This window comes from Chenopodium album, chromosome 25 (assembly GCF_948465745.1).
Source record: "Chenopodium album chromosome 25, dcCheAlbu1.1, whole genome shotgun sequence".
NCBI lineage: Eukaryota > Viridiplantae > Streptophyta > Magnoliopsida > Caryophyllales > Amaranthaceae > Chenopodium > Chenopodium album.
Window position 1 is genome coordinate 35,111,916 of NC_137858.1, and position 27,757 is coordinate 35,139,672.

A 27,757-nucleotide genomic window follows, 5' to 3' on the forward strand; every position below is an offset into this window, starting at 1 on the left:
ACTGCTAGAGTCTGTAAAGGCTTGGCTAGGGAAATGTTTTTCAATGAAAGACTTGGGAGAGGCTCAGTACATATTAGGCATCAAGATCTATAGGGATAGATAAAAAAGGATCATTGGAATGAGTCAGAGTACTTACATCGATAAGGTACTGGCTCGATTCCAAATGGAAGGAGCCAAGAGAGGGCACCTACCCATGTCACATGGCATAACCTTAAGCAAGAAGCAGTGTCCAAAGACACCTGATGAGCGAGAAAGGATGAGTCGAATTCCGTATGCTTCGCTTATTGGATCGATCATGTATGCCATGATATGTACTAGGCCGGATGTATCGTATGCCTTGAGTGCTACGAGCCGATACCAATCAGACCCAGGAGAGGCGCATTGGACTGCGGCCAAGAATATTCTGAAATACCTGAAAAGGAACAAGGATAAATTCCTGGTCTATGGTGGTAAAGATGAATTGGTTGTTGAGGGATATACCGACGCAAGCTTCCAGACAGACAGAGACGACTTCAAGTCACAATCAGGATACTTATTTTGTCTCAATGGAGGAGCATTTAGTTGGAAGAGTGCAAAGCAAAGCACAACCGCTGATTCTACAACTGAAGCCGAGTACTTGGCAGCATCTGAGGCAGCCAAGGAGGCAGTTTGGATTCGCAAGTTCATTGATGAACTTGGTGTTGTACCCTCCATCAAGGGTCCAATAGACCTCTATTGTGACAACAATGGAGCTATTGCTCAGGCTAGAGAACCACGAGAACATCAGAAGGTCAAACATGTCCAGAGGCGATTTCATATGATTCGGGAATGGAAGTCAGAAGGTGAAATCAGAATTTGCAAAGTTGGAACGGATGACAATGTAGCCGATCCACTAACTAAACCTCTGTCTCAAGTAAAGCACAACAAACACATTGAGGCAATGGGAATCGAGCATGTTGCGAACTGGCTTTGAATTCCATTTTATAGTGTTTTAATCAAATTTTGAACAATGTTGATGTAAAGCACCATGATGAACCATTCAGTTTTTGGAGTAATTAAAATTTTCATGCAATTTAAATCACTCCATCTCTATTTAATTGTGGTTTAGAATTAAATAATGAGTCCATTCGATTTTAATAAATATTCAAAATAGGGTATCAAGTCAATGGCTTGGATAAAGAAACACCTATTAAGTGAACATTGAATATTTTAATCGAAAATTATCCCTAATCAAGGTCATATTTTGTGGACGAATAATGACCATCAGAGATTAGCGTGTAGTATGATTTGTAGCACCGTTTCTTGTGCTATGAGGATACAAATCATTTGCACAGGTATTGGTTTAGAACCATACTGGATCGACCTATGAGGATACTTTAAGAAATTTAAAAATCGTCATAAGTATTTTCTCATTATTACTATCAGAACTCTTTTCTTTTGACCATGAGTAGTGGGAGATCTCTTGTTTGAGTACTGGTCCGCTTTGGTATCCGCCAAACGTCTGCCGTAACTGGGGATTATAAAGACAGATATCATGCGGGTGAGTCCTCTTAGTAAGAAAAGCTACATTACAAGACTGGAAATGTCCCCCTACTAACAATAGGGAACATGTCTTGTTGTTTACAAGGCCTCTCGAAGAGCGAGACTGTGAAAAATGCATGGCCGTGCTCAGATGGATTTTAGAAATCATCTGCTTATTGACAGTCAAACTCGGATTTCGAGAAACACTTCTGGACGTAACAGAGATGACTAGTAATCTTACTTGGTAGTTCATGAAGAGACATGATGAGACATAGGATAAGGGCTATACACTAAATGCACACTTGTCCGGAAGGACAAGTGGGAGATTGAAAGGAATGGTGTCCTTCGAACAAGTGTATTATTCTGATAGCGGGTTCAGAATTATTAGAAAGCTAATATATTCAGTAAGGTCAAGTGATCGGAATGCCTGGGTGGAGGCCGCTTCCGATCAGTAATATTAATATAATTAATATTACAGCTTAATCTTGACTGAACCCTTCGGGTCACACCCAAGCAAATATATGCGAACCAACTCGACGAATTAATTCGGAAGTAATTAATTCGTCGCCCGAGTGTTAAATATTTAGACCTTGGTAATTCGAGCTTAGAGCGTCGAAACCGATCGTCGGAAGTCGAGTCAAAATAATAAAAGACGAGACGCGCAAAGTAATAATAAATCGACCATATTCCCAAAAATACCCCTAGCATCGGAGTGCCCCGAGCATCCGAATGCTAGGGGAAAAATGTCCTAGCAAAGGTGGCTAGCAAGCACCGAGCCGAGCCATGGCTGGCTGGTGCGAGCTAGCGCACCGTGCTAGCAGCCACGGCTAGGCACAGCAGCAGCCGCACCGCGCCACAGCCGCAGCCGCACCGCGCCACAGCAGCAGCTGGGTGCAGGCTGGGTGCGGGCTGGGTACGGGCTGGGCTCGGGCCGGGCTCGGGCTTGGCTCGTGGCTTGGCTAGGGCCATAGAGCCGTGGGTTAAGGGGAAGTATGGAAAATGGGAGTAAGTGAGTGAGGACATGTGGCACAAGGAGAGTATTGAGTGGGGAGCAAGTATGGTCCCTACTCTCCAAGTGGTCCTCACCAACCCATCTCACATGGTAATGCCACTTGTAGATTTATTATTAGTTTGCAATTTTAATTTAATTTAGCTTTAAATTAATTTGAGGAATTTCATGATCCCACATTGATGGGATAGAAATTCCCACTCATACTTTCCTCTATAAATACCAACCTTGGGATTTGGAGTAAAGTTCTTGAGTGGGAGTTAAAAAGAGCATTCCATAATTTTTGGGAAAACTCTTAAACTCACATAACACTCGGGTTTTGATCGGACCTTGCTAACCCCAAGGTAGTAGACCTTAAAGTTGTCTTCGCCTTTTTTTTGGTGGATACCGTCGGAGGCGCGGCGCTTGACGTGCTCGTAGCTTTCAAGTAAGAGCCCCGGGTTTTGGGCGAAGCTCGCTTCAAGGGTAAGATTCGTTATCTTTTCTTTGTGATTATTTATTTATGCTTTATGATTTTAATTATTGCGAGTGGTTCCTCGGGTGGGGTTGTTTCCGCGGTGAGTCGGACTCACCAAACCCCAACACACATATATATATATATATATACATATATATATATGAAAATTTTGAGTAATCTTTTAAAACACATAATTATATGTGTTAATTTTGTATAAAATTATATTTGCATAGTTACACGTAATTTGTTAATACATAAATATTTTAAATATAATTTGTTTCATGTAATATTTTAAATCTTTGATTTCAACTATCATACCGATGTACTATACAAACTTAAATTTAGTTTAAATAGACATAAAAATAGTAGTGTTACCGTATTAATAATTTAAACAAAAAATATAAACCACAATCAAGAAAATTTTCAGGGTTGTAGTTGAATAAATAGAATCGATAAATCATTGCAAAATTATTATGTTTGATCAAAATTATACAATTACTCCTCTTATTAGCTAAACATAAATATTTTTCCAAGTATATTTTTTTTTCTCATTCATTTTACCAAAGGAGGAATGTTTTTTAATATTCTAAATTTAAATGCTTCTACCATTCTTTCATAATATTATTATACAGGAGTAATTGTAAATGTGAGTATTCAAACTTACATATAATACTACAGCAATGTAATGTGTAGGAAGAGTTTAAGTATTGAGTATCCACCTCCAATAGAATTTTTGCATAAGCAAAAGCTTGAGTAGCACAAGCCAAAACGGCTAGACGAGCCTGAGTAGCACGAGCTTAAGCGGCGCAACGAGAACGGGCAAGATAAACCCAAAACGAGCGTGTGAGTTTACCCATCACATGTAATAAGTTGTTGAAGAAAAGATTTTAACAAGATAACAACCTCGTACAGACAATAAACAATGTGCTCCAACGCTTCTAACATATATCACATATGGAGACTAAAAGTGTAATACCCCTAATTTTTGAAAATATTTTCTTAATTATTTTAGTAATTTTTTTAATTATTTGAAATAATTAAATATTTTTGGTCGCTCCATACTGTATTAATTAACGTTGTACGCCGTTTTTAAATTAATTACTTTGTTTTCCGGATTTTATTTTAATAATACTTAACAACCTTAGCTTAATTATTATCTCATGAAGCTAGCTAAAACCATGACTTTAACTTTATGATTTTATTAATCTCTAGCCTTCTTCTTCATTATCCAATTTGCTTCCTATCTTCATACTTCCAACCATATGTGTGTTTATCCAAGTTTCTTCTCATCTTCTAATTCAACTACTAACCTAGACTCAATTTGATCCAAGTACTTTAACAAACCCCAAAACTTATCTTATTTTTCATACCTTCAACTCTATCTTTTCCACTCTCAAAAGTCTATAAATAGACCACAATCCTCCTCAATTACTCACACCGAAAAAAATCAGAAATTGCCTTTCTTACTCAATGATACACGTTTTTCCTTCACTTCTTGCTCTTTCTTTCCTCCTTGCTGCCGCCGAACAACCACCTGTGCCGCCGCCTACAAACACCACTGCTTCCACTTTGTTCTGCCACCAATTGCTACCCAACTATTGACGTGGCTTGTTGTTGTAATTAGCTGCCAGAAGGTGCAGTAGCACTTCATGCTTTCACCCCCTTTTCCTTGCCACAAGCTTACAAAATACAATGATTAGTATGATTATTATTACTTATATACTATTATATTAGAATTTTGGGACTAAAACTTTGCCAAAAAATACTATCAATAAGGGACGAAGGGAGTAGGTAAAGGAAATAATACTCGGCTCTATAAAGACATTATTTATATAGTCGTCAAAAGCATTACATACACCTAAATATTAACGTCATCACGTTTGAATAGATAATTTAGGGCATGTTCTCTTACGTTGAAATTCAGTTCAGTTCAGTTCACTTTTTGTAATTTCCTTATTGATATTAACAAATTATATCAAGAGATATTATTCTCCATATATTTGATGTTGTCTTCCTTTAATTTTGTAATGTTTACATGTTTTTTTAAAATAGTAAAGTATTTTTATTACAAAAACTTTTGTATGCCCCCGGTGTACAATTATTTTATTGTATATCAAACATTTTGCGAAAAGTGACCCTTTTTCTTATAAAAGTGACCCTCTTTTTTTTTTTACAAAAGTGACCCATATTTTCACAAAAGTGACTTTTTTTTCACAAAAGTGACCCCTTTTTCTTACAAAAGTGACCTTAATTTTTTTTTTTACAAAAGTGACCTATATTTTTTACAAAAGTGACTTTTTTTTCACAAAAGTGACCCTTTTTTCACAAAAACAGAGTATCAAAATCAACAAAAATAAACACAAAATTAACAATAGTCATGAAAAAACAATACAATCACTCAAACAAATCAAAATAATAAAGATCGACATCACATAACAACAAATTTAAAAATAAATAAATAAATAAATAAGATGTAAATCAGAAACAGAATTTGTTCGAGTCACTCATACTTCTAACATTGAAGGTTTGCAGAATTTTCAGTCACTCTGCTTTATAAGTTGGCATTTCTGCTTCAATTGTAAGAAAGCTGCAAAATCCAACTGCTTCTAATTTGCTATCCACATGCTATTTGTGGACAGTGTATGTGTGTAGCATAATTCGTTTTGGTTCGAGGCATCAAAGGATTCTGCTGCAATTGTCTTAAGTTTTCCTTGTTATGGGAGGAAAAAAAGGATGTCGATTCAGATGGGGTATGTTTGCTTTTTGTTTGATTTGCAGGTTTCGAAGAGTTGTGTGGGTGTTTGAGGTTGCTGTGCTGGGGTTGGTTCTAGTGTTTGCTTCACTATGTTCGCCCAACTTGATGTGGCTGATTACGGTGGTGACTTCATTGCTAGAGTTGAGGTAAGAGAGAGAATTGAAGTTGCCCAGCCCGATTTACACTAATGTAGTGTAAATCGGGTGTTATTAAATATTTGTGTTTTCTTTATTTGATTAGTTTAGATATTGGATCGGATGTGCCTTGGTGACAATTTAAATTATTATGTAGACATATAGTAGAAATGTAATGACAAACTTAAAAAATTGAAGAGTATATAAGATTAACAATATCAAATCAATTTGCGTGTGAAGTGTTTAGGCAGGAAAAGATAGATAACCATAATGTTAGAAAATAATTATGGGGAATGAAGAATTAGGGACGTGTTTACATTGTCCTTAAGCAATTTTAACCTCCACTATGATTGCTATGGGTTACCGGTTAATATGCTTCCAGAATTTCCCTAAAATTTCGAGATCAATTAAAGCAATGTAATTGAAACTCCTTAAGAACACTTCAAGTAAAATTAGAATAGATGAGGAAGAACCATTTCTTTCTTGAGTTTCTGCTATATACATACTTGTACAAGAGAATGATCATGGCTAGCTAGAAACAACCGAGCCATGATCATTACAAGGGTGACCGCGCAATTAATAATGAATGTTATTTCTGAATGTACATATGTATAATGTCATTTTTATTAGAAACTACGAGTAGTTATATTAGAAATAGCACTACGTATGTATAAATATATGAATGTACATGAAGAATATCAAGCGTTGAAATAACAGTACGTACTTGTAAATCTATACTACTCACACTTCATGAAATTTGCCACAATTGGCAAGTTTAAGCAAGTGAGGAAAAAAAAAAGAATAATAAGAGTTATTTACATGCACTCAATACCCAATAAGAAGTTGAATATTTCAGAATGTTGCTTTATATAAAAATCAGATTATGTGACAGCTAATTATATTCGAAGAGAATAAATAAAACTAATTAAGCTTATTAAGCTCAATTATATCCTGCACGGCTACCTACACCACTACACAAAGAAAAAAAACAAGCATTGAATTTGAATACCGATCATATTTAGAATGCTTTGCTTATAAATTGTCCATTATATTTTGTCATCTTTACCTAATCATATATTGTCATCTTTACCTAATTAAATTGATCTATTAACGTGAATTGCTATAAGTGCACAAATGACCAATTGCATAATTAGTTATTAAAGGCCTAAAAATATCACATTGAGATAAATATAATAAAATCTGATGACTATTTTTCCTTTTATGTATATTATTATTAGTAATTATTACTTTTCTTTTTTTTTTTTTTTTTGGCAAAGTTAGACTATAAAAATTTAATATAGGATCAACAAAAGAAAAAGAGGGAGTATTATACTTTTTTACGTATAATAAAAGTATAACTAACGGTTTAGGGCCTGTTCACATTTACTTAATTTCAGTTCAGTTCAGTTCAGCTCAGCTCAGTTCAGTTTAGTTCAGCTCCAATCAGTTCAGTTCAGCTCCTAATTTCTTTCTCTCATAAAATATTCATTTCAGCTCAGTTCAGTTCAGTTCAGCTCTAATTAATTCAGTTCAGCTCCAATCAATTCAGTTCAGTTCAGCTCAGTTCAGTAAATGTCAACCGGCCTTTAGTACAAGTACAATATAGTACGATCTATATTATCCAGTGATATTGGTAAATTATCTCAATCAAAAATCACTCATGCACCCAAAAAAATATTTTTAAAACCCATAATTTAAGCTAATTAACACAGAAATGATAGTTTGAGTATCAAATAGTTTACACGAAGGTAAATAAAATCGATTTAAATACAAGAAATATACGGTTGTAAAGATTCTTCATGCTCCCCAACCAAATTATGATTAGTTTATAATTAGTCTTGCACCAACAACTAGGATATCACATACAATCTTGCTAATTATTGTAAACATCAATTAATCAAGTTGCTCTAGTGTTGTGGCCTGGCCTTAGCCTCTTATGTAATTAGTCATGCTACACTCTTTTAATTTATTAGTTTATGTTTATTTCATTCATGTGTTAAGTTATATTTTAAATTGGTTGACGTGCATATGAACATGAACAATAATTTAATTAATAATACTGTACATTTTTTCTAGTATTATTTATACATTATATGTTTGAAATATATGATGTCCACGTCTTTAATTATGTTGATGTTTCCTAACTATCAAAAATAAATGATCTCAAAATCATCCAATTGAAATTAAAAATTATGTGTGTCTGGTGTTACAAAACATGCCATTCATGCACTCGAATAATGTACGTATCGTATATTCGTATGTACTACTCGAAAAGTTTTTGTTGGTCCATATATATACATGAAACCTAATGTTTGAGTAAATCATTCATCTTTTTCTTCCAAACTTCTTATTATTGTTTGAGCAAAAGCTCCTAGCTAGCTTTTACCTAACAATAATATGGCTAATTTAATCCGAAGAACTACTTCTCACATTCGTTCAAGCAGTTGGCCATGTACTCCGTACCCTCTAGAGTCGAGCATCGAGGATCTCTTGCTCAAGATCACTAGCTCGAGCTCATCACCATCTTCTTCGGTGGCATCCATACGTAACAACTTGTGTGATATCAAGAATTTGTATGAAGGCATCAACAATTTAATCCAGTGTTCAATGAACCAAAAAGTGCTTTCCCTAGGAGAACACCAAAGTGTTGTTGAAGAGGTTCTAGAAGGTTCTCTTGGCTTATTAGAAACTTGTTCATCCACTAATGATGTTTTGTCCATGATGAAAGAATCCATCGTCGAGCTTCAATCATGTCTTAGAAGAAAAAGCAGTGAACAAGAGAAGGATATCAATGCTTATTTGATGTCAAGGAAGAAAATCCAAAAAATGGCAAACAAATGCTTAAAAAAGTTGAACAAGCTAAACTTGGAGAAAGATGGAAAATACAACATCCCTACTTTGAAAATGCTAAACGAAGCTGAGATTATTAGTTTTTCGGCTTTGAAATATGTCTTGGCTTATTTTTCCGAACCAACCAACAAAGGAAAGAGTTGGTCATTAATGACTAAATTGATGCAATCAAAGAGCATATCATACGATACACAAGCGGATTCCAATGAAATTATGAAGATTGATAACGCGATTTTTGCTCATGGAGCAAAGAAGACAAACGTTGATGTTAAAATGAGTCAAGATTTGTTGAAACAATTAGGAGCACTTGAAGTGGGTGTTCAAGAGATTGAAGAGTCCTTGGAGGCAATATCTAGATGCTTATTAAGAACAAGGGTATCCCTTCTTAATGTAATTAGCCATTAGTTTCCACTATATTGGGAAACCAATTTTGTAAAGGAAAAAAAATAAAATTAATTCATTCTTTTGTACACAAATTAAAATATTACTCCGTATAATGCAATAATAGAGAACTACATTATCTATCTTTATTTTTCTTATGAAAACTATGCCAATTCCACTGACTTTTTTTCCTTGTGATTGAAGTATGGTTGTTTTCATACTCTCATTAATCGTTATCGCTTAATTAATTTGATTAACACAACTACATTCAAAATAAATTAGTGTCCACTTACAAAAGTTGCCAAGTTGGGAAGCTTTAAAATAATCAAGTTGATTCAAAACTTCTATTTTATTTGCCATTTGGTTTCTTAACACTAGACAAATTATAAGTAAAATGGGTCAACTCTTCATATCATTTTACATTTTTTCCGATCCAATTCTCTAACCTATTATTTTTTTTTAAAAGGAAAGGTATACAATGAGTACCTTAAGATAGATTTGTCTCAAGACTATACACTTATATCTATCAAATTTTTAAAAGTCTGACTTTTTTATTATAGTGCTCGCTTGCTCTTATGATAACACAAAATTGTTAAGCATTGCCTATCTATTGTGAAAGAAATATGTATAATATTTAGTTGCGAGAATTTAACTTGAAAGGAGAAAATAATTATAATTTGAAGTTGCCAACTTAGTTGTGAGAATTTAACTTGAAAGGAGAAAATTTTTATGATTTGAACAGTGGTTGTGAACTAGTTTAATTATTTCAGCATTAAAATTGGTACTCAACACCTAGAACATTCAATTCACATCTATCATTGCCCTTTATTGGGATATATTTTAGGAAACAAAATAATTGTGAATATTGTGAAATATATCCTAGAGAATATTTTGAGCTATTTTAGGTTAATCCCTTCGTGTTTTTTTAAGTGATACACTTTGACCGGCACATAGTTTTAGGCAATTTAATTGACTTAAATAAAATAAGAGATAAGTGGGGTAGTGGAGTATTAAAAAATTGTTAAAGAAAGATAGTGGGGTTAATAGTTTATTGAAAAGTAATAAATGTGAGAGGAAAGATATAATAAAAAAGTAGTAGTGGGTTTCGGTGGGAACCATGAGAGGAGAGAGAAATAATATTTTAATGTATTTTTTTGCCGAAAAAGGAAGTGTATCACTTAAAAAAACACGGCCGAAAATGGAAAGTGTATCACTTAAAAAAACACGGAGGGAGTATTTGGTCTTGCCCTCCAAGTATACCTAATATATAAATATTGTATATGGCCATTGTGATTAATGGAGATAAGCTAAAATACAGTCCCTAAACTATACCATTAGGGCTTGTTCTCATTGGCTGAACTCAGTTGAACTGAACAGAACTGAACTGAACTAAGCTGAACTGAACTGAAATGAACTGAACTGAGCTGAACTGAAGTGAACTGAAATGAAATGAATATTTTATAAGAGAAGGAAATTAGGAGCTGAACTGAACTGAACTGAACTGAGTTGAGCTGAACTGAATTGAAGTGAATTGAACTGAATTGAACTGAATTTCAACGTAAGAGAACAGACCCTTAGTTGCACATTTGGTCCCTCATCTTTGAAATGAGGCAAATTAGTCCCTCTACCACCCTTGGCTTACCAATTTTGGTGGAGGAAAATCTGAGTCAGCAAAGTTGAGGGATGTTTACTACCAACTAAGCCAAAGTTTAGGGACTTCTCTCGTTGAGTCAGCATTAGTTTAGGGACTGCACTTCTTTTTGCCAAAAGATTAAGGAGCTGCATGCTTACATGAATATTTTCAGTTGAAAAAATTGGTAGTTTAAAGATTAGAGGCTCTACATTTAATTCTAAAGGATTGTAACAGCAAAAAATAACCAAATTCCAAAATAGTTACAAAAAACTAGCCGTTACACAAAAATGTGGATATATATTGATGTTGGTAGCCATTAAAACCATCAGACTATTAAGCAAAAATTCTTCCAAAAGAAAAAAAAAATAATTGCTGCAGTGAAGAAGAAAGCTCCTGCCAAGGTATCTGCTCTGCAATAAAATTAGTAATTAAGGTATTTAGGAGTTGATCAAAATTAGAAGATTTAAGCAATATTAATATGTTTATATTGACAGGCAATGTCTAGATGTAGCAATGGATCAAGTGAAAGTGGTCAAAGGTGTCATTGTGGGCTAATAGTGTCAAAGACAAGGTCATGGACCAAAGATAACCAAGGAAGAAGGTCAATAAACTTTATCACTTCATTAATTAAATAATGCCAACTCACACCAAGGTCCTTAAACTTTGATTAATTTTTTTTTTCTTTTGCCACATGGGCACTGTACTACTGTAGTCCCTAAACTATGGTGACTCGTCATTTTTTCACCGGAAAAAATCATGTAAGGGTGGCAGAGGGACCAATTTGCTTCATTAAAAAGATGAGGGACCAAAATGCTACAAATACAATAGTTGAGGAACCGTATTTATGCTTAACTCGTGATTAGTGAGAATTTATATAGAGAATTATACGATCATAATTTATCACCCTTTGTTTGCACCAAAAAAAATAAAAAATAAAAAAATCATTATATTGCACCACAGATCGAGAAAAAAAATGTAATGTAATTAAACAATAGTGATAAACAAGTATCACATAATTTACACGAAGGGAATAACATTATTTAAAACACCAGAAATTTAAAGCTGTCAATATTTAGTTATCTTTTTATTCTTGCACCATCAGCAGCCATATTATATAGTATAATGAAATGATCTTCCAAATCACTTGTAAAGATCAAAGATAATGTTGCTCAAGTTGTGGCCTTAATGCCCTTAAATTATTATGTTAGAAGTCTCCTGTCTATGCCATTCATGCACATACATAATACCTTTTTAAATTCCACTTGTGCTACTCTTAAGGTTGATCCAATTTTAAATTAGTTACATGCAGTTTCTATAAATTGAATATGGTCAATAATATAAAATTAAATATTACTACATTCGTACATCTTTTGTTTTCTGAAAATTATACTCCCTCCATCCTCGAAAGAATGACCCATTTGGTCTAACTTTAGACCCAAAAAGAGTGATCCATTTGTTTTTCCCAACATCTATTAAAATCACAAAATTACCAATACATTCTTAGATATTTTTGTCATGTGTAGCATCTTCTCCCTATTTTACCCTTGTATTTTTTCAGATCTTTGTGCCATCTCGTCTCTAAATTACTAAACTTTTTTTTCTCTCTCCTGCCACCATTAATTTTTCTTGTGTTTTTTCATACATTTGTACTTGTAAATTATTGATGACTTGTGTTTTCCCATACATTTGTACTTGCAAATTAAGTTTCTTAATACCCGTAAAATCAATCCAAATGGGTCGTTCTTTCGGGGACGGAGGGATTAATTAGGTTGTACGGTATACATGCATCCTTGGATATCTTGATGTACTCAAACTATCAAAGCTTAATAAACTCAAAATCATCCAAATGAAATTAAAAATTAAGTTCAATAAAATCTAGGCAAATTTGTAAAAAAAAAAAACCTTTAAAATGCCTCATTTTGTAAGAAAAAACCTTTTAAGCGATTCTTTGTTAAAAAAAAAAAAAACACCATGATCAATTTTTTTGTCTAAAGAAACCTCCTCCCTCTTTTCCAGCATTGACTACAACTTTCCGGCGTTGACTTCTTATTTTCCCCAGTTGCGCCCAAGCATTTTTATGTTTGCACTCCCCTTTTTAATTATTTCCCCCAGCCTCCTGTTTTCCCTCCAATTCCCCTGTATTCTCTCTCTTTTTTCTCCCATGAATTCTCTGCAATTCCACCAACTCAGTTTAGGTTTCTTTCTCAGTCTCCTCTGCTACTCGCCATTAATTCGTGAACAATAACCTAAGGTAAGATTAAATTCATCATCTAATTACTTGAAATAGAGCAAAATTTGGGGCTTTTTTTACTCAAGCTTGGAACTCACGTATTTTCTGTTTTCAATTGATAAAGGAGGAATAAAGAGGTCGTTTGGACGCAAATCTAGGTTTCCTAATTACTTTGTTAAGTACAAACCAAGGTATGTTCTTCAATTTTGCACTCAATTGCATCCATGAATTGCATAAAAATTAGGGTTTAACTGATAAATAAGAGAAAAAAAAAAAACTAACCCACAAACTTTGATGGATTGTTAAATTTGTTGGCTAAAATTGTTCAAATGTTGCCCAAATATGTTGAATGTCTTTGATTTTGTTTTGGTTGCTTTGTTTGTCGGGTTTAATGGTAGAAAAAAGAACTCATAGTAAGAGAAAAATTACAAAGGAGAGAAGAATGGTAGAGTAAACCCTAGAATGGTGAAATCACTACTTCAATTGTGGAAGAAATTGCTCCTTCCTCTGGGGAATTTGGGTAGCTACTCTTGGAAGAGCATATGGGGTGCAAAAGCTTTACTAAAGGAAGGTGTGATTTGGCGTATTGGTAATGGGTCCATGGTTAATATTTGGAGAGATCCCTGGGTGGCGGATGCGGAAGGGAGGTTTGTGACGAGTACGGAGGTAGATGAGTTGAATAATGTGAGTGATTTGATTAATTTCTCGAAGATGGAGTGGGATGAGGAGCTTATATCTTCTGTTTTCAATGAAAGGGATACGAAATGCATACTTTCTATTCCCCTAATTGAACATGCTCCGAATGATGCTATTACGTGGGAATTTTTAAAGGACAGTTTGTACTTGACTAAAACCTCCTACATACTAGGAAAAGGTTCCAAGTTTGATCAATTTCATAAAGCATGGGTTGAACTTCAGGGATTAGATACAACACCAAAGGTAAAGCATTTTATTTGGAGGGTTTGCACGAATACTTTACCAACTAGGGGACTACTGCAATTTCGTCACTTGATAGATGAAGCTACGTGCCCTTGGTGCATGGAGGATGATGAAACAGCAGTCCATGCGCTGTTTGACTGCAAGAGAGTTCATGAATTGTGGGCCGAGTGTGGGTGTGCTGAAGCAATTCCACAAGAAGGTGAGGACATGTGTGATTTGATTGTGAGATGGGGGCTGCTTGGGGCAAAGACGCAACAGAAGGCTGATGTGCTTGCGTGGGTAATTTGGAAGGAACGCAATGATCAGGTCTTCAATGGAATAACAACTCCGAATGAAATTCTCATTGCTCGAGTTCATAAGGCAGTGGAGGAATTTAGGTTGTACAATAAGAAATTTTATGCCATCACTGCAAACAAGGCCAAACCCAACAGTAGTAAGTAACATTCTCCTTAACTCGGGTATGTTAAGATTAACTCAGATGCTTCTTGGAGTGATGAGGGATGGGTTGGGATGGGAGTTGTGGCTCGTGACTGGGATAGTAAGGTGCTGGTGGCAGCTACTCGCAGAGTTAGAGCTTGCTGGAGTCCAGAAGTGGCAAAAGGAAAAGCATACCTTATGGCTGTGAAATTAGTAAGAAGGTATGGATACGAGAAGGTTGTTTTCGAGATGGACAACCAAACCCTCGTTAATCGGCTCTTGAAGACTTCGACTTAGTTGGCAGAGTTGGATGGTGTATTAGATGATATTATGTTCTTGTGTTGTGAATTTACATTCTTTTCTTGGTCTCATGTGAAAAGGGATGGCAACTATGTTGCGCATCACCTTGCTAAGCTAATGCCTTTTGGTGTTGAACAATCTTGGGTTAATCATTGTCCACCAATGATTTCCCCTTATGTACTCTCTGACACTTTGTCCATGAATTAATGCATTAGCTCGGCTTCTCCTAAAAAAAAAAAAAAAAAACAAAAACAAAATTCAATTTAGAAATTTGGAATTCTTTTTCCCTTACCGTTTAACCCCAATATTCAAAGTATAAAATCTTCAAAATGTCAAATTTTTACATGTACAAAAATGAATGGATAAGACAAAGCACACGTAAACACAAACAAAGCAAGTCCCTCATCTATTGGCTTGTACTGAACCCAAATTTCATCTTTTACTTTCCAAACTCTCTCAATCCCACACTATTATAGTATTATTGTTGTACACATTAATCCACATCCTTATAAACTTAATTACTTAATTCAATTTAATTCCCACATTTCATAAAAATAAGTATAAAATAAAATATCTATACTATAGAATATAGATTGCATTTTTCATTTGTGTACCACCAAGCTCCAGCAGCAACAGATTTTAGCCATAGATTCACTCTTCTCTTTCCTCTCTTAAAACCCTAAACACTGAAAATCAAAATTCAATTTCCATTTTTTTAAAGCTTCAAACCAATCAACAATGGCGACTAACCATTTACTATCTTCAAGCTTCCTTGGAAATGGCGTCCTAATCTACCCGCCAACACCCAAAACCACAAAACCCTCTTTAGCTTCTCCAAGAAGAAAACAATTCATCACTCAATCCTTAACCCCCAATTCTCAAAACCCTAATTTTCCATCAAAATCAGCTTTAACAGCTTTAATTCTATCTTCAACTCTTGCTTCACAGCAAGCTTTTGCTGCGGATAATATCTCTCCTCCACCGCAACCTCCCCAGGTAATTGAAGCTCAACCCAACAATCCTGGTCTACCAAATTCAACCCCCTTTTCGCAAAATTTAGTCTTGAATGCTCCGAAACCTTCGAATTCGGATCTTCCAGAAGGTTCTCAATGGAGGTACAGTGAGTTCTTAAATGCAGTGAAGAAGGGTAAGGTTGAAAGGGTGCGATTCAGTAAGGATGGTTCTGTTTTACAGTTAACTGCTGTTGATGGTAAAAGAGCTTCTGTAGTTGTTCCTAATGATCCTGATCTTATTGATATTTTGGCAATGAATGGTGTTGATATCTCTGTTTCTGAAGGGGAGGGTGGAAATGGGTTGTTTAGTTTTATTGGGAATTTGTTGTTTCCTATTATTGCTTTTGCAGGGCTGTTTTTCTTGTTCCGTCGGGCCCAAGGTGGGCCCGGCGGGCCTGGTGGACTTGGCGGGCCGATGGACTTCGGCCGGTCGAAGTCGAAGTTCCAGGAAGTGCCGGAAACAGGTGTGACATTCGCCGATGTTGCCGGTGCTGATCAGGCTAAGCTTGAGTTGCAGGAAGTTGTGGACTTTTTGAAGAACCCTGATAAGTACACTGCATTGGGGGCTAAAATTCCCAAAGGGTGCCTCCTTGTAGGGCCCCCTGGAACCGGGAAGACGTTGTTGGCGAGGGCGGTGGCTGGTGAGGCCGGTGTGCCGTTTTTTTCGTGTGCAGCTTCGGAGTTTGTGGAGCTGTTTGTTGGTGTTGGAGCTTCCAGGGTGAGAGATTTGTTTGAGAAGGCGAAGAGTAAGGCGCCTTGCATTGTGTTTATTGATGAAATTGATGCTGTTGGGAGGCAAAGAGGAGCAGGAATGGGAGGTGGAAATGATGAGAGGGAACAGACTATCAATCAGTTGTTGACTGAGATGGATGGGTTTTCCGGGAATTCGGGTGTGATTGTTTTGGCTGCCACTAATAGACCTGATGTTCTTGATTCTGCTTTGTTGAGGCCAGGGAGGTTTGATCGTCAAGTGACCGTTGATCGGCCTGATGTTGCAGGGAGAGTTAAGATCCTTCAGGTATAATTTATGAACTTATAAGACTTATCAGCATGCTTTTGATTTTGTTATTCTATTTTATATGGCTTGGAAGAATTGATTGTTGTTAAAATATATGAATGTAGCAACACTTGCAATTCTAGTGTATTGATGTTTGTGTAAGAACATTGGATTATGTCCTGTGCCTTGTTGAAAAGATGGTTTAGTTAAGACTGATGTTAATTTGATGGATATGAAATGAACAGTATCATTATTCTGATAATACTTTATATGGAGTATATAGATGTGAACGTAGGGCAGTAAGAGTACATGCATAGTGTGCTTACTTTTATGGTTGTAAGATTGAGTATGAATACAGCTTATGCAATTATTTAAGAAATAAGTCCAAGGTTAATTAACAACAGACCTTGAATTGAGAGAAGGACTTTTACTGCCAGTCTTGCCAGATTATGTACTTTTTCAGGTGTAGTATAGAAAGCTTGCTTGCCTAGCAAATCAGCATGTCTGAGATTTAATATGGAGTATATATTGTGATTTTAAGATAGTAACGTAAGAATGAAATGTATCCAACTAAAGTTTGCATATGAAAAGAGAATATCAGGGGCTTAGGGTGTTGATGCTGTTTGGTATTTGAATTTTCGTCAACTTGTTTCACTTCTTGCATGTTTTCACATGGATATCAACTGCTGATTTGTTGCCATTGTTGGTGTTAAAGGTACACTCTCGTGGAAAGGCACTAGCAAAGGATGTGGACTTTGAAAAGATTGCAAGGAGAACCCCTGGTTTTACTGGAGCAGACTTGCAGAACCTGATGAATGAAGCAGCAATCCTTGCAGCTAGGAGAGATCTTAAGGAAATAAGCAAAGATGAAATATCAGATGCTCTAGAGAGAATTATTGCTGGTCCGGAAAAGAAAAATGCAGTTGTATCAGAGGAGAAGAAGCGATTAGTAGCTTATCACGGTGGGTTCAATGATCATATCTTGTTAACTTCTTGCCTTATAATGCTAGTCTTTAGGTTGTAACTGCTATAAAAATTTCCTTTTTGTGCAGAGGCCGGTCATGCCTTAGTGGGTGCTCTTATGCCTGAATATGATCCTGTAGCCAAAATTTCAATCATTCCTCGTGGTCAAGCAGGTGGTCTTACATTTTTTGCCCCAAGTGAAGAAAGGCTGGAATCAGGCCTTTACAGCAGAAGCTATCTTGAAAATCAGATGGCCGTTGCTCTTGGTGGCAGGTCAGTAGTGTATTCAACAGTTGTCAACATCTAACACAGTATGTTGGTGTTGACTCTAAATCTCCCTATATTTTGCAGGGTAGCTGAAGAGGTTATATTCGGTGAAGACAATGTTACAACAGGTGCATCTAATGACTTCATGCAAGTTTCAAGGGTTGCCAGGCAGATGGTTGAAAGATTTGGGTTCAGCAAGAAAATTGGACAACTTGCTGTTGGTGGAGCTGGTGGAAATCCATTCTTGGGCCAGCAGGTAGGCACATTATTTGATCAATTGATTGTCAACCTTACTTTCTATCATAGACCTAGATTTTTGTGAATGGGTTCTCTTGAACTTAAAATTTACGGAGTAACAAATAATTATTAACTACATGTAGCAAAATAAATTAGGGAATTAATGTAATAAAAATAATATTCAACTCTAATTAGTGCAAAAAATTTCGATTCAATAAAAACAGGTGAAGAAATTAGTACTCATCTCTATTAGTCTGTCATACAATGTTAAAGACCCCTCCCCTGCTCCTCAAAGCAACCTTGCAAATGTTATTTACATTTTTGTATATGAATATTTTACAGATGTCGAGTCAGAAAGATTACTCCATGGCAACTGCCGATGTGGTTGATGGTGAAGTGAGAGAGCTGGTTGAGGTTGCATACAAAAGGGCAAAGGACATCATCAACACCCACATTGACATCCTCCACAAACTTGCACAGCTGCTCATTGAGAAGGAGACTGTTGATGGTGAAGAGTTCATGAGCTTGTTCATTGATGGCAAAGCTGAATTATATGTTTCTTAAATTCAGGTCATCAATTCCTGATTTCTTGTAGTAGTATATGATTCAAGTGCATCAGTTTCCATGCTTGTACAAAACTTGTTAGATAATACATTGATACATACTGCATATTTGAAAAAATGAGATGACTCTCCGTGTACAAAATTCGATGAATGAACTGGCTTCTACAATGTCTTATTTTCGTCCTTGCTAAAAATTGTAAACATAATACTCCATAAAATCAAAATGTAATATTTGAAGTAAGCAATAACTAAATCCCTTTGATCTTTATACTTGAAAGGCTCTTCTTTAGTCTGAAATGGAACCACCTATCTGGATCAACAAAGCAACCATGGTTCAATTCATGTCCATCAAGTTAAATATGTCGATTTTTCAGCTTCGTTGTTAGTCCTTACTCCTTAGTATGTTGACATTGTGTATGCTCCCGGAAATAAAGAACAAATTGTAAGATGAATAGTAATTAACAAATTTCACCTTATGTTTTCATCATATTGTGAAGCTGGTTCTTTAAAAAGTTGGCTCTGAGACAATCTTTAAATTTACCAATGATAATTTGGCTATAGAGGAACATATGTTACATAGCAAACAAGTCTCATGCTGAATATAACTAGCTTACGATTGAACAGTAACTTGATCTCAGATTATCAGCCTGCAACCTAAACATCGATAACACTTTTTTACCAATTTGCAGCCCTATGATTCCCAAAATTGTGTTGTATTATAGGTTTGAAAATGTACAAAATACAAATATAAAATTATTTCAAAGAATTTCGATACTAATAAATGGCACCACTGACATTCACAAGAAAATAAATACTCCTCTCCCTCTATGGTACAGCATCAAAATGCAAGAGTAATACATACACCCAACATACACCCTCTGTACTATGAAGACTAAAACAAACAACTGAGAACCAATTATGAAAGAATTATACAAGACTTTGGTCCTCAGTTTCCTTTCAAACTACGTTGTCGTTTATCTTCTAATTGAGCAGCCTCATTCAACATGTCAGCTGCATCTTTATGCATATCTAGCTTCGATAGGGCGACTGATTGCATGTAGAAAGCTGTCGCCCAGTCTGGGTATACACATTGTGCTTGCATTGCATCTCTTAGAGCTGCATCAGGCTGGTCTGTGAACAGATAGCAGAGACTTCGGCGAGCATAAACAGTTGGAGAGATCATTGTTCCAACATCTATGAACTGCCCACATAAATTTTAGTTCAAAAAATGAGCTTGAGACTACTCAAATTTAATATATATAATAAAGTGCAAAGCTCAAAAAATGCTGCATGTATTGAGAATTGGGGCAAGGATTGACCACTGAGACCCTACAATATGAGTTTCCGCTTAAAAGAAATTTTCAGTCTTATTGTCCATTAATGGAAAGAAGAGCGCAGAGAAGGGTTGCATACCTGCGAATAGCAATCTATTGCAGTCTTGAAATCTTTATCACGGAATGCCAAATCACCACGCTTTCTTGCCTCCAAGATGTCTCTCATCTGCTGTGTCCACTCTTGAAAAGATAACTGAGCCACAGTACAAAACTCATCAGTTTTAGACGAGGGATGATTCCCATGAGTGAACAGCATTATTATGTACTAATTACCTCATTGGTCCCTTCATCATCTTTGTAGTGTGTTGAAACCAATATTTGATGGATAGCAGTGAGATCCAAACGAGAACAGGCATCTCCCATGGCAGAAAGTGGTTGTGGAGGTGTAGGAGGTACATCTTCTGGCTTTGGTATTCCCAGCATCAGATAAGATGGAACCTGAAATGGCCAAATCAACCTACAAATTATCTCCAGGAAACAGATGTTTTCTTCAACCTAATTTTCCACTTCCCCACATTCCCACCCCTTTTTTCCCAGGGACGTTGAAAATTATCCATCAGTATGTACAAACTACAAAGTCCCAGCAGATATTATGAAAGATATGGTCAACAGATTACTCTGCGGCCCAAATACAAATGAAGTTTGACCGTGACACTAGTGAATAAGGGACTGCATAGTGTATACTTCATACCATAATCATACCTCATATCTGATGTTACTCGGACTCTTTCATTTACCTCACGTGTCCGTGTCGACACGACTCGTGTCGGACACCGACACTTGGACACTTCATTTATAACTAAAAACACAATTTTTTCAAGAAAATGGGCGAGTCCGATACTTGGACACCCGTGTCTAATTGGACACTTCATCCGAGTCCAGTAATGGGAGAAGATATCTAAAATCTGAATTTTGAGAGGCCATTAGATTTAGATAGGGGTGGAGAGGGTCACTCTTGATACACAATTGGGAGTTAACATCATGTTTAATCAATCAATGCTCATAACTGTTTATTGGAAGTTGGAAGGCTACATATCGGTAAGAATTTTTCATTAATACTGGTAAGCCTAATAAAGGAAGGTGTCTTAGTGTTCAGTACATCCCTGAACCAATCAATAAGATCTTTCATCACTAACTGATCAGCTATTAATAGAAAGTTGAAAGTAAAAGGAGGATCTTCTGAAAGCAGTAGAAGTGATTCAAGGTAGTAAAGCAAGAGTTGCTTCATCTAATTGTTCAGGCTTTTTGTAAATATAGGAGATGAAGTGATTTTTTTTCATGGTTTATAGACTTTATACCCACAACTCCTCAAACTGAAAAGTATAATACAAATAAATTAAATTCAAGAACGAACTTTCTTCCCAATAGCATGGCTTTACACTGCATGTTAATTAGATAGTCACGCATATTTGAGAAACCTCAAACCAAATCAGACAACATTTTTTTATGTGTTCTCTCACCGTTAAATATCTTAATTCTATAGTAAAAAAAAGTTCTAATTCTATAGTAAGAAAAATTATGATAATTTCACATTTGAATTGTACACGCTAATATAAAAGTAACGATAATCTCCCTAAGGATCAGTATACAAATAAAGTCAAAGTTTAATCAAATCACGACTCAGATGAGACCAGGTCAAATCATATCAAGCGAATTTGACCAGACTAAATTTGGAGTCATAAGATCCATGCAAAGGTTCAGAATAAGAGTTGAAGATCCCACATGTAAGCCAGAACAGCATTAATATCCAAATTTGAATGAAAAAGCAAAAGACAACTCACTTAAATTATGAACAATGGCAGCTAATGACTTACATCAGCTTTATTCTGCAGCGGAGCAAGTGTTGTAAATAGGTCTTTGACATTTGGTCGCTCTCTAGGTTCATACTGCAAGCATTGCGAGGCAAGATTAAAAACAACTGTTGCCTCTTCGTTTGAGAAATTGCCTTCCAAATGTGAGTCCATTAGAACAAGAATGTTTTTGCCTCGTATCATGTCAAGAGCCTGCAGAGAACAAACATCTTAGCAACTTAAAATGCATTGCATCACACATGCAGAAAAATGCAGTTGAAGAACGAGTGATAATCAACAAAATAAGTCGAAACTATGTCTCAGATTAATGAATAACAAGAGCCCATTCAATCTCAGCTTGAAAGTAATTCCATCTACGGGGTCATTGACGAAATTTGTCTCAGCCTTGATGATATAATTCCTTTCAACAAACAACATTTTGTATTCCTGGAAGCTGTAACACTTATACCAGGTTTTATTATAGTCGAAACATCTTATCATCACTTTCCCTCTTTCAACAAACAACATTTTGTATGCCTGCAAGTCGTGTATTGGGTTGATTCAGGCAGTTCAAGGATTAGTAAGGAGGGAAGCACGAACACCTGCTAAAGAGCCCGAAGTCTGAATGACTACAAACTAAACAACATTAATCCTCCATGCAAGAGTTATTAGAGTAAAACAGCACAAAAGAACTCACATGACTTGGAGGAATATGCTTGCCACTAAGGAGGTCCAAAAGGACTGTTCCGAAACTGAAGACTACGCTTTCTGGGGTGACTCTTCCTGTATGAAAGGGAGAATTTTGTCATTGCAGGTTATAACAGAAAAATGGAGCTATTGCAGCATAAGGTACTATGCTGGCGATGCAGGTAATCCACAACAATTCTATAACTATAATAGCATGTTCCATTCCAATTAATATGACAACAACATCAAGACTGAAGGATGACAAAGCTTATTGGAAAGTTTCACAAGGAGAAAGTGTTTTCACCCCAAGGTTCATTCAAGAAGCAAGCATGTTAATTTTTCTCAATCTTTTCAAAACCATTTATTTCATGGTTCTACAAGTATGGAACAGATGTCAATATCACTAGGGCATGCTATTCATATAGCCATGATATTTCAGAAAGTCAGAGTAAAATTCATATCAAGGTGGAACTTTTTTTATTTCCAATAATGTTAGAATTCTCCCCAAGAACATCACAAGCATGAAATCTGATTCAACTATTACAAGAGAAGCTAAAAATAGCACAAATTTTCAATAACTCATATCTGAATATATAGTCATGCCAAGACCTATTATAATTAGACAAACAACATGATATAGGACTCTAATAACATACGGACTAGTTGATACCATTTCTTAGATACTCTGGTGGTGTATAGGCAAGATTTGTGCTGTAACTTTTTCCGTCTCTGCTGTTTTTCATCAGGCCAAAACAAGAAAGTCGTGGATCACCATTCTGCCAAAGGCGTAAGTGGTTAACATCTAACGCTTATATAATAACCTTTCACCAACATTCAAGTTATAACAGGTTAAATTTTATCACAGTAGTGTATATATTACATATCATAGATAATCAACAAATTCAATCACATTGAGCGCATAAACAGAATATAAATGCTCTCCATTTAAAAGTATCGTTTTCCATGGGAATTATGAAAGATAGATGATAGAAATTGGATTTACTAAATAATTAGATGTAAACAATAAAAAAAAAAAAAAAAAAAAGGTGAATGCCAACTAGCTTTGTTATCTAGCCTTAGGTGTAGTACCCAGGACCTAAAATCATATCCCATCTATACAAAAAAATAAATAAATAAATAAAAGATATGTAAGCTACATTTGCCTTTTGAAACTGATCATTAAATAACAAAATTTAGATCATTAACTTTTCAACAAATATTGTACAGGGCAACACTTTTTAGGTTTTTTTTCCTTTCAAGCAGTGATTGATGATATATTAAAGTTAGTTCCCACAAAAGGCAAATTCGGTATGTTATTTTAGTCTAATGGGGGTATTATACAAATAATGCAATACCTCATCAAAGAGAACCCTGTATGCATTTAAGTCATGATAAAGTGGGCGGCCTTCGGTGCTACAATACTCCAGTGCTTCAGCAATATATAAAGCAACTCTTAATCGCATTGCCCACTCAAGAGTTTGGCTTTCCCCTACCAAGAATAGCAGTACTATGAGACCAAGATCATTAAGGTCTATAGTCATGAGTTTTCAGTAAAAGGCATCAAATTATTATTCTAATGAAAACACAGTTAACAGACTAAATGATAAATTAGTTTAGTTTCAAAGTTTGAGTAATTAAGGCAAACCTGCAGGCTTTCATTAGCCCTAAAAAGGTGACATCAAAAAATTGGACATAATTCAATTAAATCAATACACAGTTTTTTTTGTCATTGAAAATTCTTGTGACTTCTAACCCTAATTAACAATCAGCAATGTAATACTTAGCATGAACAAAAATGCGATGATAAAAGACAAAATTTTGACTAGCAAAGTAAACAAAGCTTGTAACTCTTTAAATCTACAATTTAATCCAATCCCATTCTACAATCAAAACGCAACAAAATGCAAGTAACTATCACATCTCTTTTCAGTTTTCACACATGCAACTAAACCTATGTAAGCTAAACTTGGAACAATCCCCAACTTAGAAACCCTAATATAGTCCCAATTAAATATAAATCCAATTCAATACTACTAAATACCCATTTCCATATTCAGCATTTCCTACAAGATTATTTCCTAAACAATCAATCATATAATAAACAAACCAAAACAAAATACATTTACCATAATTAAACTCAACCTAAATTACCAAAAATAGAAATACAATAATTAAGCAACACCCTTACAATGGAAGAGATGTTTAGCAAGAGTATCATTAGGCATAAACTCCGCAACCAACAACCTCTCATCTCCATCACAACAATACCCAATCAAATTCGCCAATTTCTTGTGCCTCAATTTCCCAACTCCTTTTGCTTCTTCCTGCCAAAAAACAAATAAAAATCAAATTCAACAACAACCCACTAATCAAAAACCAATCAATTGAAAAACCCAAAATTAAAAACCAGTGAAAATTACAGCAAATTGTTTAGGGTCAGGCCAAGCAAGCTTAGAAAACTTCTTAACAGCGATCAATCGACGGTTTTGAAGACGGCCACGATAAACAACATTAGGAGCCTTTTCACCACCTTCTGAAACAATCGATTTCGAACTGAAGTTGTCGGTGGCCGTCTTCAACTCCGCCAAAGTAAACTCCGAGAAACCAGCCAAAGCACCATCACCGACAATGGCGGAACCACCACCATTGATGGTAGCGTGATTAAGGGGTTGTTTGAGTGGACCCAGTTTAGACTGAAAACAACCCATTAAAAAAAAACTCAAAAACAGCACCAAATTAAAGCTTAAACTAGTTAAAGGGTGGTAGTTGGAGTTGGAGTTGTGTTCTTAAGTTGGGTACTTAGGTTGGTGGGAAAAAGGGGTTGACAAAAAATTCTTTGAATTTGTGAAAAGTTTGGAATGAATTTTTGTGAGAGTCAATTGAGATCTGAAAGATTAAATTAGAGAGAGAATGAGAATGATGATGATGATGATGATGAGAAGTACAGCTTACACATTGCAACTTGTAAGCTGGGTTTGGTTTTGGTGGTTTGATGATTCTTCTTTCATCCGTTGACAATCAAACTCTTTTTTTAATTGTGTATTTTATGGTTTGGTCGTTAAAGTTTAGCAATAGTCAAGAAATTATGATGAAATTTTATGGTAGTTTCACTTCATTTTTTTGGTCTTCTTTGGTTGAATTCTATGAGTGATATTCTAATGTTGTGTTTCAAATGAATGAACAAAGTTGTTAGATTTGTCAAAGGTTTATAGGCCTATAGGTTGAAACTACTTGAGCCCAATAGATATACCAAGCCTATGGCCTTGCATGTTGCATCAACTTAGAGATGGCCAATGGGTTAAGGTTAAGACAACCCACTTGGATGAGCCTCCTTAACAAGTTATCCAAAACCAATCTATTGACCCCAATAGATATCTATTGAGCCAAGCCTAGGATGAAATCACTTGCTCCCATCTTACGATGTGAGACTATTTTCTTTTGTTGGTATTTCTTCTACATAAACGACAATTTAAAAAAAAAACATGAACGAAAGCTTCAACACTCATCAAGAATTCAAACTAGAGTTCTGGTAATTAATATAAGTTCCTTTTTTTTTTTTTGGAAACTAAAGTTCCTAAGTATATAAAAAAAAAAACTCAAGCATGTTCACGAGCTTTCAAGCTAAGCCAAGTATAGCTAAGACTTGGCTCGTTAAGATCTCGAGCTGAACCTGAGTTTAAGTCAGTCGAGCCCACTCGAGTCGAGCTTATATCGAGCTTTGACCGAGACAAGTTTCAAGCTGTTTACAAGCACGCTTGGTTTATCAACACCCTTACCATACGCTATTAGCTATCTGAAAGTATGAGCAAACTTAATATTATTAAAAAATAAATAAATAAAATAAAGGATATGGAGTTAATCTCCCTAGCTATATATCAATCCTAAGAAATTAAGAATCACCTATTCTATGATCTTATCACTCTCTAAGTTAATACTCTCAGTTTCCTTGCATCACATTGGATTGCCATCTTCAACCCACGAACCATAGCCTTTGCCTTTGCCTTTGATACCACAATATTATACACGATCTATACATTATATTTGATCGTATTTTATTGTGTTATCTCCATTCTCTTAATCTTTTAGAGCTATTATATTTGATCGTATTTTAATATATTAGTATAGATAAATATATACCTAGTATAATAATTGAATACAGAGTAAAAGATTGTCCTAATAGAAATTAAGTAAAAAGTGGGTATAACTTACAAAAGCTGATGAAAACGGAAAGTGAATAACGCTTATGAAACGGAAGAAGTATATATAACCATATCCGACAATTTCTTTGTTTGAGCAAGCCCCATAGGATCACCATCCACTTGGTTACTCCCATCCGTGTACAAAAATGAGACCAAGCATTCAAGTTCTTGATTTCTTCTGTAATAAAGCACAATAATTCTAATATTATGTATAGTAATAAGGCATGCATGATGCATGTTGGAAGAAAAAAAACTACCTAATACATGTTGGGACGATAATCAAATGATGAAGATGTATTATTAGAGGCAACCTCTGAATATGGTTTATTGTACAGGCTATTAGGATCACTAGGAGACAACAATATCTTTGAATTATTGATTAATTTTGTAACTGAAACCCTCATTATTTTTCCCAATTGTAGACAAAAACATTATTTGCCATCCTTGCTTTATCTTTTCTTGTCGTTCACCACTATCATATATTTTAATATATATTGGCGTATATGCTATACAATTTAACTTGGAGAAATTATATATTAAAGGATAATTTAATGTAATTGTTAGAATTATTGAAATTAAGTAGGAAAAATAAGAGTTAACGAAGTTTGACCTAATAAGTTAATTAATTTTCTCATAAATCTAATAATTAGACTACCTTTGGCTAAATTATTTGGTTAAATTCTAAATTAGTATTCAATAAACAAAATATTTAAAAATGTTAATGTACAGAGCTTATATTAGGTCTAAAAATCTTACATTATTTGGTCATTTTGATACATAAAACAATAATAATTATAAATAAGGCCACCAAGAGTGCAAATTTCAAGCTTTTATTAATTGCTTTCTTTCTAGTTGGGTCTACGTGTAAGAGCAAGTACAACTCGATGTAGTACTTTAGTTGTTTATCTCTTAATAAAATATAAGTATATTAGTCAAAAGGAGATTTGATATATTCCCTATTTATTTGTTTCAATAAGGGGGCGTTTGTATTGTTTTAGGGTCTTTAGGAAAGGGTAAGGGAATAAATTAGTAGATTCCCTTAGGACTGAGCCCGACCCGGTTAATCAGCCTGATTAACAAATACTCGTTAATCAGCTGCTTC

The 27,757-nt window shown here is 35.2% G+C and overlaps 4 protein-coding genes across 4 annotated transcripts; 3 read left to right on the forward strand and 1 right to left on the reverse strand.

Moving 5' to 3' along the window:
- Nucleotides 1-8,252: 8,252 nt before the first annotated feature.
- LOC145614051 (uncharacterized) lies at nucleotides 8,253-9,110 on the forward strand. The gene has a single exon (XM_081669058.1). The coding sequence runs from the start codon at nucleotides 8,253-8,255 to the stop codon at nucleotides 9,108-9,110; it is 858 nt and encodes a 285-aa protein (XP_081525184.1).
- A 4,301-nt stretch (nucleotides 9,111-13,411) lies between these two features.
- Nucleotides 13,412-14,602, forward strand: LOC145614052 (uncharacterized). The gene is made up of 2 exons (XM_081669059.1): nucleotides 13,412-14,321; nucleotides 14,367-14,602. Exons 1-2 carry the CDS (start codon nucleotides 13,412-13,414, stop codon nucleotides 14,600-14,602), a joined length of 1,146 nt encoding a protein of 381 aa, XP_081525185.1.
- Nucleotides 14,603-15,145: 543 nt separating this feature from the next.
- Nucleotides 15,146-18,828, forward strand: LOC145615269 (ATP-dependent zinc metalloprotease FTSH, chloroplastic). Its single transcript, XM_081670332.1, has 5 exons — nucleotides 15,146-16,636; nucleotides 17,331-17,577; nucleotides 17,668-17,851; nucleotides 17,930-18,101; nucleotides 18,425-18,828. Exons 1-5 carry the CDS (start codon nucleotides 15,344-15,346, stop codon nucleotides 18,644-18,646), a joined length of 2,118 nt encoding a protein of 705 aa, XP_081526458.1. The 5' UTR covers nucleotides 15,146-15,343; the 3' UTR covers nucleotides 18,647-18,828.
- A 514-nt stretch (nucleotides 18,829-19,342) lies between these two features.
- On the reverse strand, nucleotides 19,343-25,595 carry LOC145615533 (serine/threonine-protein kinase BSK1-like). The gene is made up of 9 exons (XM_081670607.1): nucleotides 24,877-25,595; nucleotides 24,645-24,780; nucleotides 23,812-23,945; nucleotides 23,127-23,232; nucleotides 22,467-22,552; nucleotides 21,794-21,982; nucleotides 20,253-20,417; nucleotides 20,059-20,172; nucleotides 19,343-19,846 (listed from the first exon to the last, which is right to left on the reverse strand). Exons 1-9 carry the CDS (start codon nucleotides 25,162-25,164, stop codon nucleotides 19,592-19,594), a joined length of 1,473 nt encoding a protein of 490 aa, XP_081526733.1. The 5' UTR covers nucleotides 25,165-25,595; the 3' UTR covers nucleotides 19,343-19,591.
- Between the last annotated feature and the right edge of the window lie 2,162 nt (nucleotides 25,596-27,757).